Consider the following 16,197-nt stretch of genomic DNA (forward strand, 5'->3'; position numbering starts at 1 on the left):
AAGCTGATTGCTGTGTCTGTGAGTGCATTATTGAGATAGTTGTACTGTAGCACGAGGTCATAAAGAAAGATGGACACATGCTCACCTCCATTGTGCCTTACTGAGTCTTTACCTCTTTCTTCCCTTTTCTGGTGCCCAGTCCTGAAAGAGACAGTTTTATTAGACTCCATTGAACAACATGGCAGGTCGGTCCAGTATATAACCCTCCAGCTGTTTCTAATAATAATCACATTGTTGGACCATACCGTTTCTATCTACAAGCCATCAGACTGCTGAACTGGACTGACCACCTGCTCTGATTCTCTGCACTTTAGCACACACGCACTCGCTCACTCATGCACACACCCACACAGACATGCACACGTCCACACACACACACACATCACAACTGCTTCTAGACTCTTATTATGATTGCTAAATACTGCACAATTGAAACACTTGCCCCGCATTCCCCCGTTGCCCAAAACACATGTAAATATTGGACTATAAATTGTTCTTTCCTGTATAATACTTATGCTAAAATGTTTCTTATATTATACTGAGCCATTTACAATTTGTTATTGTTTTTCCATTGTCGAGAAGGAACCTGCAAGTAAGCATTTTGTTGGACAGTGTATACCATGTGTACCTGTACATATGACTAATAAAACTTTAAACTACTGTTATACAGTCTGCTACATTAACACTGTTCACTACATTAGACTAACTCTGGCAATAACAAAGGGGCTGAAGTCCACATCATCCCATATTACATTACCCTCCATTAGACCCCATTAACGTCCATTAGCCCATTGTGTGTGTGTGTGTGTGTGTGTGTGTGTTGCACCTGGAACTGAGGCCAGTCAGTAAGCATGCCCATTCTGTGGGTGTTCTTCCACCAGCGCAGTCTGTCCTGCTCAATGAAGGGCATGAGAGTGCTTTGGACACTCTTGGAAAGAGAATGAGAGAGAGGAAATGAGAGATTAGGGCAGAAATGATCAGTGAGAGATAAAGAAAGACCATCCACAAACACTCTCCTAGCAACAGTCTGAGTGCAGGTGTAGCCCACCTCTCATTGTTGACAACATCCACTGCGTATTATTGCTGATCCTTTAACTCTCCTCCGGTGGTCAAAGATAGACTCTATCTCCTCCATGTAGCAAAGAGTGAAGTGGGTCAGCTCCTACAGAATCTTCTCTAAGCGGGCTCGCAACTGGGGGTGTCGCTTTGGAGGGAGATGTGCGCTTTATTACATACACCACCTACATAGACAACGTTTTCCAGTAGAGCATCATACAGTACAATATTGAGATTTTTTTTTATTCTGTACTTACTTTGATTGGGGTTGTACTGTACATACAAATGTGTTGGCGGAATACAGGTGTATGTCCTTGATCTATAAAATGTGGAGAGAAAAAAAATTCATATAAGATCTACAGTCGGAAGTTTACATACACCTTAGCCAAATACATTTAAACTCAGTTTTTCACAATTCCTGACATTTAATCTGTAACGGCTTTCTTCCTGGGGTGAAGGAGAGGACCAAAATGCAGCGCGGCTAGTGTTCAACATGATTTAATAAAGAAGAGACAATAACGTGAACGCTATACAAAATACAAAATAACAAAATGTGAAAACCGAGACAGTCCTATCTGGTGCAGAACACAAAGACAGAAGACAACCACCCACAATCCCCAACACAAAACAAGCCACCTATATATGATTCTCAATCAGGGACAACGATTGACAGCTGCCTCTGATTGAGAACCATATTAGGCTGAACACAGAAACAGACAAACTAGACACACAACATAGAATGCCCACCCAGCTCACGTCCTGACCAACACTAAACAAGCAAAACACACAAGAACTATGGTCAGGACGTGACATAATCCTAGTAAAAATTCCCTGTCGTAGGTCAGTTAGGATCACTACTTTATTTTAAGAATGTGAAATATTCAGAATAATAGTAGAGATAATTATTTATTTCAGCTTTTATTTCTTTCATCACATTCCCAGTGGGTCAGAAGTTCACATACACTCAATTAGTATTTGGTAGCATTGCCTTCACAATTTTTAACCTGGGTCAAACGTTTCAGGGAGCCTTCCACAAGCTTCCCAAAATAAGTTGAGAGAATTTTGGCCCATTCCTCCTGACAGAGCTGGTGTAACTGAGTCAGGTTTGTAGGCCTCCTTGCTCGCACACGCTTTTTCAGTTCTGCCCACAAATGTTCTATGGGATTGAGTTCAGGGCTTTGTGATGGCCACTACAATACCTTGACTTTGTTGTCCTTAAGCCATTTTGCCACAACTTTGGAAGTATGCTTGGGGTCATTGTCCATTTCTTAGACCCATTTGCAACCAAGCTGTAACTTCCTGACTGATGTCTTGAGATGTTGGTCAAAATTTCCACATAATTGTCCGTCCTCATGATGCCATCTATTTTGTGAAGTGCACCAGTCCCTCCTGCAGCAAAGCACTCCCACAACATGATGCTGCCACCCCCGTGCTTCACGGTTGGGATGCCGTTCTTCGGCTTGCAAGCCCTGTAGAGGTCTACAATTTCTTTCTGAGGTCTTGGCTGATTTCTTTTGATTTTCCCATGATGTCAAGCAAAGAGGCACTGAGTTTGAAGGTAGGCCTTGAAAAACATCCACAGGTACACCTACAATTGAATCAAATGATGTCAATTAGCCAATCAGAAGCTTCTAAAGCCATGACATAATTTTCTGGAATTTTTTTTCTGGAAGTTTCCAGTGTAAACTTCCAACTTGAACTGTACATTGCCAGAAACAAATAATGCTTTGTAAATAATATTAATTCATTCATAGGACTGGATGGTTTCAGATACTAACTTTAATAAGCTTGCTCAAGCAACAACATAGCTCAAGCAGTAGGAAGCTCTCTTATCCATTTATATGCAGTTGATACAGTCTTATACTCAGCTTGCCCCTCCACGGATTTTGTGTTAAATGCTTTATGCACCATAAAAACATGAAATACAACACTGTCCTTGCTTGACATATAGTACCAGTCAAAAATGTGGGCACACCTACTTATTCAAGGGTTTTCCTTTATTTTTACATAGGAGAATAATAGTGAATACATCAAAATTATGAAATAACACATATGGCATCATGAAGTAACGAAATAAATGTTAAACAAATAAAAAAAAATATATTTTATATTTGAGATTCTTCAAATGAGCCACTCTTTGCCTTGAAGAAGGCTTTGTACATTCGTGGCATACTCTCAACCAGCTTCATGAGGAATACTTTTCCAACAGTCTTCAAGGAGTTCCCACATATGTTTGTATTTGTATTTTTATTTATTATGAATCCCCAATAGCTGCTGCCATAGTAGCTGCTATTCTTGCTCTTCATGTTGAGCACTTGTTGGCTGCTTTTCCTACACTCAGCGGTCCAACTCATCGCAAACAATCTCAATTGGGTTGAAGGCGGGTGATTGTGGAGGCCAGGTCATCTGATGCAGCACTCCATCACTCTCCTTGGTCAAATAGCCCTTACACAGCCTGGAGATGTGTTTTGAGTAATTGTCCTGTTGGAAAACAAATGATAGTCCCACTAAGCGCAAACCAGATGGTATGGCTTATCGCTGCTACCCGTGGTAGCCATGCTGGTTAAGTGTTTCTTGAATTCTAAATAAATCACTGACAGTGTCACCAGAAAAGTACCCCCACACAATCACAAAACCTCCTCCATGCTTCATGGTGGGAATCATACATGCAGAGATCATCTGTTCACCTATTCTGCATCTCACAAAGACACGGCAGTTGAAACCAAAACATCTTAAATCAGACCAAAGAAAAGATTTCCACTGGCCTAATGTCCATTGCCCGTGTTTCTTGGCCCAAGCAAGTCAATCAATCGATCAAATGTATTTATAAAGCCCTTTTTACATCAGCCGATGTCACAAAGTGCTGTACAGAAACCCAGCCTAAAACCCAGAACAGCAAAGCAGATGTAGAATCACGTCTCTTCTTCTTGTTGGTGTCCTTTGGTAGTAGTTTCTATGCAGCAACTTGACCATGAAGGCCTGATTCACACAGTCTCCTCTGAACAGTTGATGTTGAGATGTGTCTGTTATTTGAACTTTGTGAAGCATTCATTTGGGCTGCAATCTGAGGTAGTTAATAACTCTAATGAACTTATCCTCTGCAGCAGAGGTAACTCTGGGTCTTCCTTTCCTGTGGCGGTCCGCATGAGAGCCAGTTTCATCATAGCGCGTGATGGTTTTTGTGACTTCACTTGAAGAAGCTTTCAAAGTTCTTGACGTTTTCCATATTGACTTGGTCTTTTACCAAATAGGGCTATCTTCTGTATACCACCCCTATCTTGTCACGACACAACTGATTGGCTCAAACACATTAAGAAGGAAAGAAAATCCACAAATTAACTTTTAACAAGGCACACCTGTTAATCCAGGCTTTATCACAACCGTCTGTGACTGGGAGTCCCATAGGGCGACGCACAATTGACCCAGTGTTGTCGGGTTTGGCCGGTGTAGGCCATCATTGTAAATAAGAATTTATTCTTAACCGACTTGCCTAGATAACCTTTTCACACGTACCAACAAACGGGTGTTTTCATTCTACAGTGGTCCCTGCAGCGTACGCTCAAACCGGTGTGATTAGAATGCTTATTTAGAACGTCCAGTTTCGATTGACACAACAATCAGCATTTGAGCTGGTAACACTGTTTTTTTCACAGAAACATTTTGCTCAAACACAGTCCTTACAAAGTTATGTCCAGAATGTAAACAATGTTTTTTGCCCCCTATCCCTAAGAAGTTTTAGAGTAGTTGACAATATCAGTGAGCTTTGTGATGAATGAGCCTTGTGATTCAATGAATGATGGAGCCGAGTTGGCCTTTTATCCCCAAATTTCATTTTAGGTGCCCCAAAGCTTTTACTAATCATTCTTTATATAATTTATCTTTGTTTCATAGTATAGTTTCTTTAATTTTTTATTTAGTTTCGACACATGATTTCTTAAAACCTGTCTAGGACAGCTAGCGGAACCCCTCGCCAACAGCTAATGAAATTGCAGGGCACCAAATACAAGTCAACAGTAATCTCATAAATCAAATTTCTCAAACATACAACTATTAGGCACCATTTAAAGATACAAGTCTCATTAATCCAACCACAGTGTCTGATTTGAAAAATGCTTTACAGCGAAAGCTCCACAAACGATTATGTTAGGTCACCACCAAGTCACAGAAAAACCCAGCCATTTTTCCCGCCAAAGAGAGGAGTCACAAAAAGCACAAACAGAGATAAAATTAATCACTAACCTTTGATGATCTTCATCAGATGACACTCATATGACTTCATGTTACACAATACATGTATGTTTTGTTCGGTAAAGTTCATATTTATATCCAAAGATCTGAGTTTACATTGGTGCCTTACGTTCAGAAGTTCCAAAACATCCTTTGATTTTGCAGAGAGCCACATCAATTTACAGGAATACTCATAATAAACATTGCTAAAAGATACAACTGTTATGCATGGAATTTTAGATGCACTTCTCCTTAATGCAACCGCTGTGTCAGATTTCAAAAAGCTTTACGGAAAAAGCAAAAAATTAGCAATTTATGTCCAAATAGTTACTTTTGTTTGCGCGTTTGGTAAATAAAATCCAAAGTCACAAAGCGCGGTCACTAAAAGCAGACGAAATGTAAAAAAGTTCCGTAACAGTCAGTAGAAACATGTCAAACGATGTATTGAATCAATCTTTAGCATGTTTTTAACATAATTCTTCAATAATGTTCTAACTGGAGAATTCCTTTGTCTTCAGAAAAGCAAAACGGGAGCAAACTCTCATGTGAACGCGCATGGTCAGCTCGTGGCTGTTGGCAGACCTCTGACTCATTCCACTCTCATTCGCTCCCACTTCACAGTAGAAGCATCAGACAAGGTTCTAAAGATTGTTGACATCTAGTGGAAGCCTTAGGAAGTGCAACATTACCAATATCCCACTGTATCTTCAATAGGAGCTGTTGAAAATCGACCAACCTCAGATTTCCCACTTCCTGGTTGGATTTTTTCTCAGGTTTTTGCCTGCCATATGAGTTCTGTTATAATCACAGACATCATTCAAAAGGTTTTAGAAACTTTATAGTGTTTTCTATCCAAATCTACTAATAATATGCATATTAGCCATTTACTCTGGGCATGCTTTTCATCCGGACGTGAAAATACTGCCCCCTACCCTTTAGCAATGGCTTTTTTCTTGCCACTCTTTCATAAAGCCCAGCTGTGTGGAGTGTACGGCTTAAAGTGGTCCTATGGACAGATACTCCAATCTCCACTGTGGAGCTTTGCAGCTACTTCAGGGTTATCTTTGGTCTCTTTGTTGCCTCTCTGATTAAAATGCCCTCATTGCCTGGTCCATGTGTTTTGGTGGATGACCCTTGTTGCGGTGCCATATTCTTTCCATTTTTTAATAATGGATTTGATGGTGCTCCGTTGGATGTTCAAAGTTTCTGATATTTTTTTACAACCCAACCCTGATCTGTACTCCTCCACATCTTTGTCCCTGACCTGTTTGGAGAGTTCTTTGGTCTTCATGGTGCCGCTTGCTTGGTGGTGCCCCTTGCTAAGTTGTGTTGCAGACTCTGGGGCCTTTCAGAACAAGTGTATGTATACTGAGATCATGTGCCAGATCGTGTGACACTTAAATAAAGTCCCCCTGTGTGCAATCTAACTACTTATGTGACTTCTGAAGGTAATTTGCTGCACCAGATCTTATTTAGGGGCTTCATAGCAAGGGGGTGAATTTATACGCACGCAACACTATTCCGTTTTACCTTTTTTTTTTATACAAGTTCTTTTTTTAATTTCACTTCACCAATTTATATTATTTGCTGTATGTCCATTAACTGAAATTATAAATACAAATATATTTCAATTACAGGTTGTAATGCAACAAAATAGGAAAAACGCCAAGGGAGATGAATACTTTTGCAAGGCACTGTTTGGTTTCCGGTTTACATAGAGTCCAGTGAAGTTCCTTGAGGGCCGTCTTGGTGTCTGCTTGAGGGGGAATATACACAGCTGTTACGATAACTGACGAGAATTTTATTGGGAGGTAATATGGCTGGCATTTGATTGAAAAAGATTCTAGGTCGGGTGAGCAGAAGGACTTGAGTTCCTGTATGATATTATGATTACATCATGAGTCGTTAATCATGAAGCATACACCCCCACCCTTTCTCTTCCCAAATAAGTGTTTTATCTCTGTCGGCGTGATGCATGGAGAAGACCGGTGGCTGAACCGATTCCGACAACATATCCCGAGAGAGCCATGTTTCCTTAACTTCTTGCAACTATAGGGGGTGCTATTTCGCATTAGCATAATTAACTCTACAGATTAAACTGCCTAGTACTCAATTCTTGCTCGTCCAATATGCATATTATTGTTATTATTGGATAGAAAACACTCTCTAGTTTCTATAGTCGTTTGAATTATGTCTCTGAGTGAAACAGAACTCATTCTACAGCACTTTTCCTCCCAGTGTGTGAGATTTAGACATCTTGGCCTCTGGTTCCAGATCAGTTTTTAAAGTCTCTGTTAATCCTATGAGATACAAACACTGCCCACGCCTTCCACTAGATGTCAGTAAGTGATGACAATTTGAATGGAGTCGATTGCGCAATCACAGGCTCTATAAATGACCAAAGACCGGAAGTAGGATTCCTTTGGAGTCTGCGCTCAACGCAAGAAGGATATCTGACTGGCCTTTTTCCAAGTCTTGGTTTAGCCAGTAATATAGCGTCGGTCATGTTTTTCCTCGTTATAGGTGTTAGAAACATCATAATGTAGTTAATTTAAACCGTTTTATAGCAATTTATATCCGTTTAGTGCGATTTTGAGGCATTGCTTTGTAATAGACTTTGAAGCTCCGGGCACGTTTCGGGGTTCCGGTCGTACGTTAGTGGGCATTTCGACGGACAAGTGGACATCTTTCGACCAAAAGAAGATTAGACCCAAGAAAGGATTCATTGCCCAAGAATCTGATGGAAGATCGCCTCATAGTAAGAAATATTTAAGATGATAAATCGTTGTTCTGTAGAAAAATGTCAAACACACGTTCTGCCATTTTGTTAGATGTAGCTTTGCTTGGCGCAACCTGTATTGAAAAGTAAGGATAATTTTAAAAATGTAATTCCGCGATTGTATTAAGAATTAAATTGTCTATCAATCGCTGTCCACCCTATATTTTTTAGTCAAGTTTATGAGTATTTATGTATAAGACTAGATCACTGTCTAATATGGTGCACGACATTTTCTGACCAGCTGTGCTACTTTTGTCATTGTCTAACCATGATTTTGGTGGCTACATATGCACATTTTCGAACAAACTGTATATGTATGTTGTAATATGATGTTACAGGAGTGTCATCTGAAGAATTCTGAGAAGGTTAGTGAAAAAATGTATATATTTTGGCGATACGATATCGCTCTCTTTGGCTAGAATCAGTGCTCGGGTAACGTTTGCGTATGTGGTATGCTAATATAACGATTTATTGTGTTTTCGCTGTAAGACACTTAGAAAATCTGAAATATTGTCTGTATTCACAGGATCTGTGTCTTTCGATTAGTGTATGCTGTGTATTTTTACGAATGTTTGATGATTAGTAATTAGGTAATACACGTTGCTCTATGTATTTATTCTAGTCCATTTGTGACGGTGGGTGCAATTGTAAACTATGATATCTACCTGAAATATGCACATTTTTCTAACAAAACCTATCCTATACCATAAATATGTTATCAGACTGTCATCTGATGAGGTTTTTTCTTGGTTAGTGGCTATCAATATCTTAGTTTAGCCAAATTGGTGATAGCTACTGGTGTTGAGAGAAAATGGTGGACAAAGAAAAATGGTGATTTTTGCTAACGTGTTTAGCTAATAGATTTACATATTGTGTCTTCCCTGTAAAACATTTAAAAAATCTGAAATGGTGGCTTTATTCACAAGATCTGTATCTTTCATTAGGTGTCTTGGACTTGTGATTTAATGATATTTAGATGCTACTATTTAATTGTGACGCTATGCTAGCGATGCTAATCAGTGTGGGGGGGGGGTGGGGGGTGCTCCCGGATCCGGGGTAGAGGCTCGTTAGAGGTTAAAACAGAGAATCTTACCATCTCTGATGTCTCTCTGGAAGGCAAACCTTGCTCGAACTTCATCTAACTTGTTGTCAAGAGACTGGACATTGGCGAGTACTATACTTGGGAGTGGTGGGCGTCTACGGAGTCTGACCAGGAGGCCACTCCATCTGCCCTTTCTGTGGCGCCAATGTTTCTGGTCGGTTTCTGACATTAGATACATTGTCCTGACTGGTTGTCCAAACAAACGATTCTCTTCGGGAAAGTCGTACTCCTGGTCGTAATGTTGGTAAGTTGACGTCGCTCTTATACCCAATAGTTCTTCCCGGCTGTATGTAATAAGACTTAAGATTTCCTGGGGTAACAATGTAAGAAATAATACATAAAAAAACAAAATTCTGCATAGCTTCCTAAGAACTCGAAGCGATGCAATCATCTCTGTCGGCGCCATCTTTCTTCTAACAGTCAGATACTGACTGTTAGCACTTGGTGGTCTACAGCAGCTTCCCACAAGAATGGGCTTTAGGTGAGGCAGATTAACCTGTAGCCATATTACTTCAACAGTATTTAACATAAGATAATCTCTAAGCTTTACAGGAATGTGGTTCTGAATATAGACCGGAACACCGCCCCCGTTGGCAGTTCTGTCTTTTCGGTAAATGTTATAACCATGTATTGCTACCACTGTATCATCAAAGGTATTAGCTAAGTGGGTTTCAGAGATAGTCAGAAAATGAATGTCATCTGTTACAAGCAAATTATTGGCTTCATGGACTTTGTTTCTCATATGAAAATAAGGGCAATTTTTGGCACTTTTCTGGGTTGCTTGATTGTTTTTAATGCTTTACTGGGAAGCTTATCAGAAGTAGACTTACTCATGTTATTTATATTGGAGCTGATAGTGCAGGGTCAGGCGGCGCTGGACAGACGGGAGACTCAGGCGGCGCTGGACAGATGGGAGACTCAGGCGGCGCTGGACAGACGGGAGACTCAGGCGGCGCTGGACAGACGGGAGACTCTCGCGGCGCTGGACAGACGGGAGACTCTGGCGGCGCTGGACAGACGGGAGACTCTGGCGGCGCTGGACAGACGGGAGACTCTGGCGGCGCTGGACAGACAGGAGACTCAGGCGGCGCTGGACAGACGGGAGACTCAGGTGGCGCTGGACAGACGGGAGACTCTGGCGGCGCTGGACAGACGGGAGACTCTGGTGGCGCTGGACAGATGGGAGACTCTGGCGGCGCTGGACAGACGGGAGACTCTGGCGGGGCTGAGCAGGTGGGTGCACCTGTAGTGAGGAGACAGAGAGACAGCCTGGTGCGGGGGGCTGCCATCGGAGGGCTAGTGCGTGGAGGTGACACCGGCTAGACCGGACCATGGAGGCGCACTGCAGGTCTTGAGCACCAAACCTGCCCAACCCTACCTGGCTGAATGCTCCCCGTAGCCAAGCCAGTGCGGCGAGGTGGAATAGGCCTCACTGGGCTGTGCTGGCGAACCGGGGACACCACGCGTAGGGCTGGTGCCATGTACTCCGGCCCGAGGAGACACACTGGAGACCAGATGCGTTGAGCCGACTTCATGGCACCTGGCTCGATGCCCACTCTAGCCCGGGCCGATACGAGGCGCTGCTATGTACCGCACCGGGCTATGCCTGCTCACCGGGGACACCGTGCGCCTCACGGCATAACACGGTGCCTGCCCGGTCCCTCTCTCTCCAAGGTAAGCACGGGGAGTTGGCTCAGGTCTCCTACCTGGCTTAGCCACACTCCCCGTGTGCCTCCCCCAATACATTTTTTGGGGCTGCCTCTCTGGCTTCCAGCTGCGCTTACGTGCAGCCTCCTCATACCACCGCCTCTCCGCTTTCGCTGCCTCCAGCTCAGCTTTGGGGCGGCGATACTCTCCAGCCTTACATAATTTCCATCAATTCCCATTTTTAAAGTGGCTGGAGTTGAGTCAGTATGTTGGCAGCGGCCGCTAAATGTTAGTGGTGGCTGTTTAACAGTCTGATGGCCTTGAGATAGAAGCTGTTTTTCAGTCTCTCGGTCCCTGCTTTGATGCACCTGTACTGACCTCGCCTTCTGGATGATAGCGGGGTGAACAGGCAGTGGCTTGGGTGGTTGTTGTCCTTGATGATCTTTATGGCCTTCCTGTGACATCGGGTGGTGTAGGTGTCCTGGAGGGCAGGTAGTTTGCCCCCGGTGATGCGTTCTGCAGACCTCACTACACTCTGGAGAGCCTTACGGTTGTGGGCGGAGCAGTTGCCGTACCAGGCGGTGATACAGCCCGACAGGATGCTCTCGATTGTGCATCTGTAGAAGTTTGTGAGTGCTTTTGGTGACAAGCCGAATTTCTTCAGCCTCCTGAGGTTGAAGAGGCGCTGCTGCGCCTTCTTCACAACGCTGTCTGTGTGGGTGGACCAATTCAGTTTGTCCGTGATGTGTACACCGAGGAACTTAAAACTTTCCACCTTCTCCACTACTGACCCGTCGATGTGGATAGGGGGGTGCTCCCTCTGCTGTTTCCTGAAGTCCACAATCATCTCCTTTGTTTTGTTGACGTTGAGTGTGAGGTTATTTTCCTGACACCACACTCCGAGGGCCCTCACCTCCTCCCTGTAGGCCGTCTCGTCGTTGTTGGTAATCAAGCCTACCACTGTAGTGTCGTCCGCAAACTTGATGATTGAGTTGGAGGCGTGCATGGCCACGCAGTCGTGGGTGAACAGGGAGTAAAGGAGAGGGCTCAGAACGCACCCTTGTGGGGCCCCAGTGTTGAGGATCAGCGGGGTGGAGATGTTGTTACCTACCCTCACCACCTGGGGGCGGCCCGTCAGGAAGTCCAGGATCCAGTTGCACAGGGCGGGGTCGAGACCCAGGGTCTCGAGCTTGATGACGAGTTTGGAGGGTACTATGGTGTTAAATGCTGAGCTGTAGTCGATGAACAGCATTCTCACATAGGTATTCCTCTTGTCCAGATGGGTTAGGGCAGTGTGCAGTGTGGTTGCGATTGCGTCGTCTGTGGACCTATTGGGTCGGTAAGCAAATTGGAGTGGGTCTAGGGTGTCCGGTAGGGTGGAGGTGATATGGTCCTTGACTAGTCTCTCAAAGCACTTCATGATGACGGAAGTGAGTGCTACGGGGCGGTAGTCGTTTAGCTCAGTTACCTTATCTTTCTTGGGAACAGGAACAATGGTGGCCCTCTTGAAGCATGTGGGAACAGCAGACTGGGATAAGGATTGATTGAATATGTCCGTAAACACACCAGCCAGCTGGTCTGCGCATGCTCTGAGGACGCGGCTGGGAATGCCGTCTGGGCCTGCAGCCTTGCGAGGGTTAACACGTTTAAATGTTTTACTCACCTCGGCTGCAGTGAAGGAGAGCTCGCAGGTTTTGGTAGCGGGCCGTGTCAGTGGCACTGTATTGTCCTCAAAGCGGGCAAAAAAGTTATTTAGCCTTTCTGGGAGCAAGACATCCTGGTCCGCGACGGGGCTGGTTTTCTTTTTGTAATCCGTGATAGACTGTAGACCCTGCCACATACCTCTTGTGTCTGAGCTGTTGAATTGCGATTCTATTTTGTCTCTGTACTGGGACTTAGCCTGTTTGATAGCCTTGCGGGGAGAATAGCTACACTGTGTGTATTCGGTCATGTTTCCGGTCACCTTGCCCTGGTTAAAAGCAGTGGTTCGCGCTTTCAGTTTCACGCGAATGCTGCCGTCAATCCACGGTTTCTGGTTTGGGAATGTTTTAATCGTTGCTGTGGGTACGACATCGTCAATGCACTTCCTAATGAACTCGCTCACCGAATCAGCATATTCTTCAATGTTGTTGTTGGACGCAATGCGGAACATATTCCAATCCGCGTGATCGAAGCAGTCTTGAAGCGTGGAATCAGATTGGTCGGACCAGCGTTGAACAGACCTGAGCGCGGGAGCTTGTTTGTTTTAGTTTCTGTTTGTAGGCTGGAATCAACAAAATGGAGTCGTGGTCAGCTTTTCCGAAAGGAGGGCGGGGGGCTATTGTGGCTATTGGGGCTATTGTGGCTACGCAAATATAGCGCTACATTTTGTTTTCGCTGTAAAACATTTAATAAATCGGAAATATTGTTTGGAATCACAAGATGCCTGTCTTTCAATTGCTGCACACTATGTATTTTTCAGAAATGTTTTATGATGAGTAATTAGCTATTTGACGTTGGTGTCTGTAAATATTATGGCTGCTTTCGGTGCAATTTCTGATTGTAGCTGAAATGTAAACTATGGTTTATACCTGAAATATGCAAATTTTTCGAACAAAACATATGCTATACAATAAATATGTTATCAGACTGTCATCTGATGAATTTGTTTCTTGGTTAGTGGCTATTTATATCTTTATTTGGTGGAATTTGTGATAGCACCTGATGGAGTAAGAAACTGATGGAGTAAGAAAAGTGGTGTCTTTTGCTAACGTGATTAGCTAATAGATTTACATATTGTGTCTTCCCTGTAAAACATTTTAAAAATCGGACATGTTGGCTTGATTCACAAGATGTGCACCTTTCATCTGGTGTCTTGGACTTGTTAATGTGTGAAAGTTAAATATTTTAAAAAAAATATCTTTTGAATTTCGCGCCCTGCACTTGAGCTGGATGTTGTCATAAGTGTACCGGTGTCGGGCTGCACCCCTAACAGGTTAATAGGTATTTCTTTTTGAACAGTTTGAGCAACGGAAGAGGGGTTTCTGCATTGTAAAGATGCAACCACGGACACAAAGCCATGCTCTGTTTGTTTTTATAGCAGAGACGGTGGTACAGCCAAGCCTAATCAGACTTTCCAGGTAAAATTATATAAATTAGTTTGCTCGTGATGTGCGCCCTTCAAATGATACTACAAATGTAAGAACATTCCTGAGCACACCAGACGTTCAAGAAACAACAACGATATAGATGTAACCATATGCTATTCAATATATCTGAGTGGCACTGGTGCTCCCAAGTAAGAATTCCATGTGTCATGTTTATGAGTGTGCCACAGGAACCCTGGTTGAATACCACTGCTCTAGGTACATCTTAATGCAGCAGAGGATAAGGTTGTTGCTGGGTTAATATGGTTGCCACGATAACAATCTGTCCCTCCATCGCTGGTGATTGATAGCTGGTGGAGTGTGTGTGAGGGTGGACGACAAGAGACTGAGTGGTGCAGTGTGGGACGTGTGTGTCTGTTTGTGGTGTGTGTGTTTTTGCTTTGTGTGTGTGTGTGCGTGCGTGCGTGCGTGCGTGCGTGCGTGCGTGCCTGTCTGTCTGTCTGTCTGTCTGTCTGTCTGTCTGTCTGTCTGTCTGTCTGCTACTGCTATGGCAGGGCAAGGGAAGTGGCGGGGGCCAACGTATTCATCAGTAGAGAACAATGGCTTTTAAATGAATCTGTGAGCTCGTAAATCACACAAAGAGAGAGCCTATACCGAACATTGATTGCCCCAACAACAGCGCCGGCAAACGACAGGAAAGAGCGAGGGAGAGAGTGAATGAACAAGCGCTACAGTGAGACACCTTGTTTACGCCGGGACAAAACGCCTCCAAAGTATTGTTCTTAGGAGACTGCACACACACACACACACACATACATACGCACACACATACGCACAAACACACTTCCGCTAACAAGCTCTCGCAGTCTCACTGCAGAATTAGGCGATTTAGCACTTTTTTCCAAACATTACATTTCAAAGTTGCTCTAAACGTCAAATGTCTACGTTAAAGGTTAAGGTTTTGGAAATGGTTAAAACATTACATTTTGGTATTCATTCTGATTCGTTAGGTTCCAAATATTTCTAACAGTCAACCCAGAGAGAGTTTTTTATTCATATGATGTCAGATTGCACTCACTGTTCCAAAATGGGATTGTTACGGAACAGGACAATTAACCAGTGCTGACCTCAAACCAAGACACACTGCCGGCTAATTATCTATAGGCTATGTTTGAACTTGTCAATTTCAAATTATTTTCTAACATGTTTTATTTTCTAACAGTTTGAATATCGGTGTGTTCTGCCTCCTCATTAATTCACATAGAAGTAGCCCATTTCACTGTTGCGGACATTTTATGTTTGAAAATATACTGAGCTGGACAAACGTTTCTCTTCGAGGAGAGCCCAACCACTTCCACAGTGTTTCCGCAGATCTAGTATGCAGACATTTGCACTAACTTTTTCCCCGTAGCACATTTTCTGGCTGGCGCTCGCATTACCTTCACTGTTGTTTTCTATACAAATAATAACTTTGGACATGTGTGCGTTCCTATCAAAGTAAGTGCCTTATTTTCTGTATATCGTGTTGTCGTTTCTACTGTAGTTTATGTAGCATAATGTATTTACAGTTTTATTCACATGTTTTCAAATATTGGTGACAAATCATGCATTCCGATTATTGCTTAGATTGTAATGGACACCTATGACGTGTGCAAAATACTTTTTTGAAGGTTTTTCTAATATGATGAGCTAGAGCTAAGCTATTTGCCAGCTATGTTTGGCGCCATGTTTGTTGATATTATACATTGCTTTCTGGGTGTCACACAAATGTCTGTCAGACCGAAGATGTCATAACAAAATTAGGTCAAGGAGTGAATGAAGGGAAGTGAATGATTGTAAACGACACACCCCCTTCACCATGCATACTGCAAATAGACCAAACTCATCTTGTCTTCTTATCTTTGCTTGACACGAAAAAACAACATGGTGGCGTGCACAAACTACCTATCGTTGGATTACTTTCGATTTTTAGAAAGTATATATATATTTTTTCGATCAATGGTGAGCTCACCCATGATGTGATGAATTATAAATAGTAGCTAATTGCTATAAGCTAATTCAAATTGTGGTTTCTGTCAGCCTAAAGTTAGCTAAATATGACTGCTTGTCAATCTTTCCTCAGTTAGCGCTAAGACTAATGTAGCCTACATTTTCCGGTTTGGAATATTGGGTTTAGGCTTTGCTGCTTCTGTGAATGTGTAGGCTACAGACTGTGTTTGTGCAAAATGTGAAACTGTAAAAACAGTGTTGCCAGCTCAAATGCTGACCTGTTGCGTCAATCGAAACTGGATGTTCTAAAT

The 16,197-nt window shown here is 43.1% G+C and overlaps 1 protein-coding gene across 1 annotated transcript in view; it reads right to left on the bottom strand.

Annotated features, from left to right (window-relative positions):
- The window catches only part of LOC129824381 (transcription factor MafB-like), a 79,034-nt gene that overhangs the window by 2,128 nt on the left and 60,709 nt on the right, over positions 1–16,197 (bottom strand). Inside the window, exons 2-5 of the mRNA XM_055883968.1 lie at positions 1,314–1,375; positions 1,049–1,204; positions 827–928; positions 86–141 (exon numbers count right to left, since the gene is read on the bottom strand). Of these exons, the coding sequence (XP_055739943.1) occupies positions 1,110–1,204; positions 1,314–1,375 (157 nt within the window). The 3' untranslated portion in view covers positions 86–141; positions 827–928; positions 1,049–1,109. The remainder of the gene's footprint in view (positions 1–85; positions 142–826; positions 929–1,048; positions 1,205–1,313; positions 1,376–16,197) is intronic.

The sequence above is a fragment of the Salvelinus fontinalis genome, chromosome 26 (genome assembly GCF_029448725.1).
Source record: "Salvelinus fontinalis isolate EN_2023a chromosome 26, ASM2944872v1, whole genome shotgun sequence".
Classification (NCBI taxonomy): domain Eukaryota; kingdom Metazoa; phylum Chordata; class Actinopteri; order Salmoniformes; family Salmonidae; genus Salvelinus; species Salvelinus fontinalis.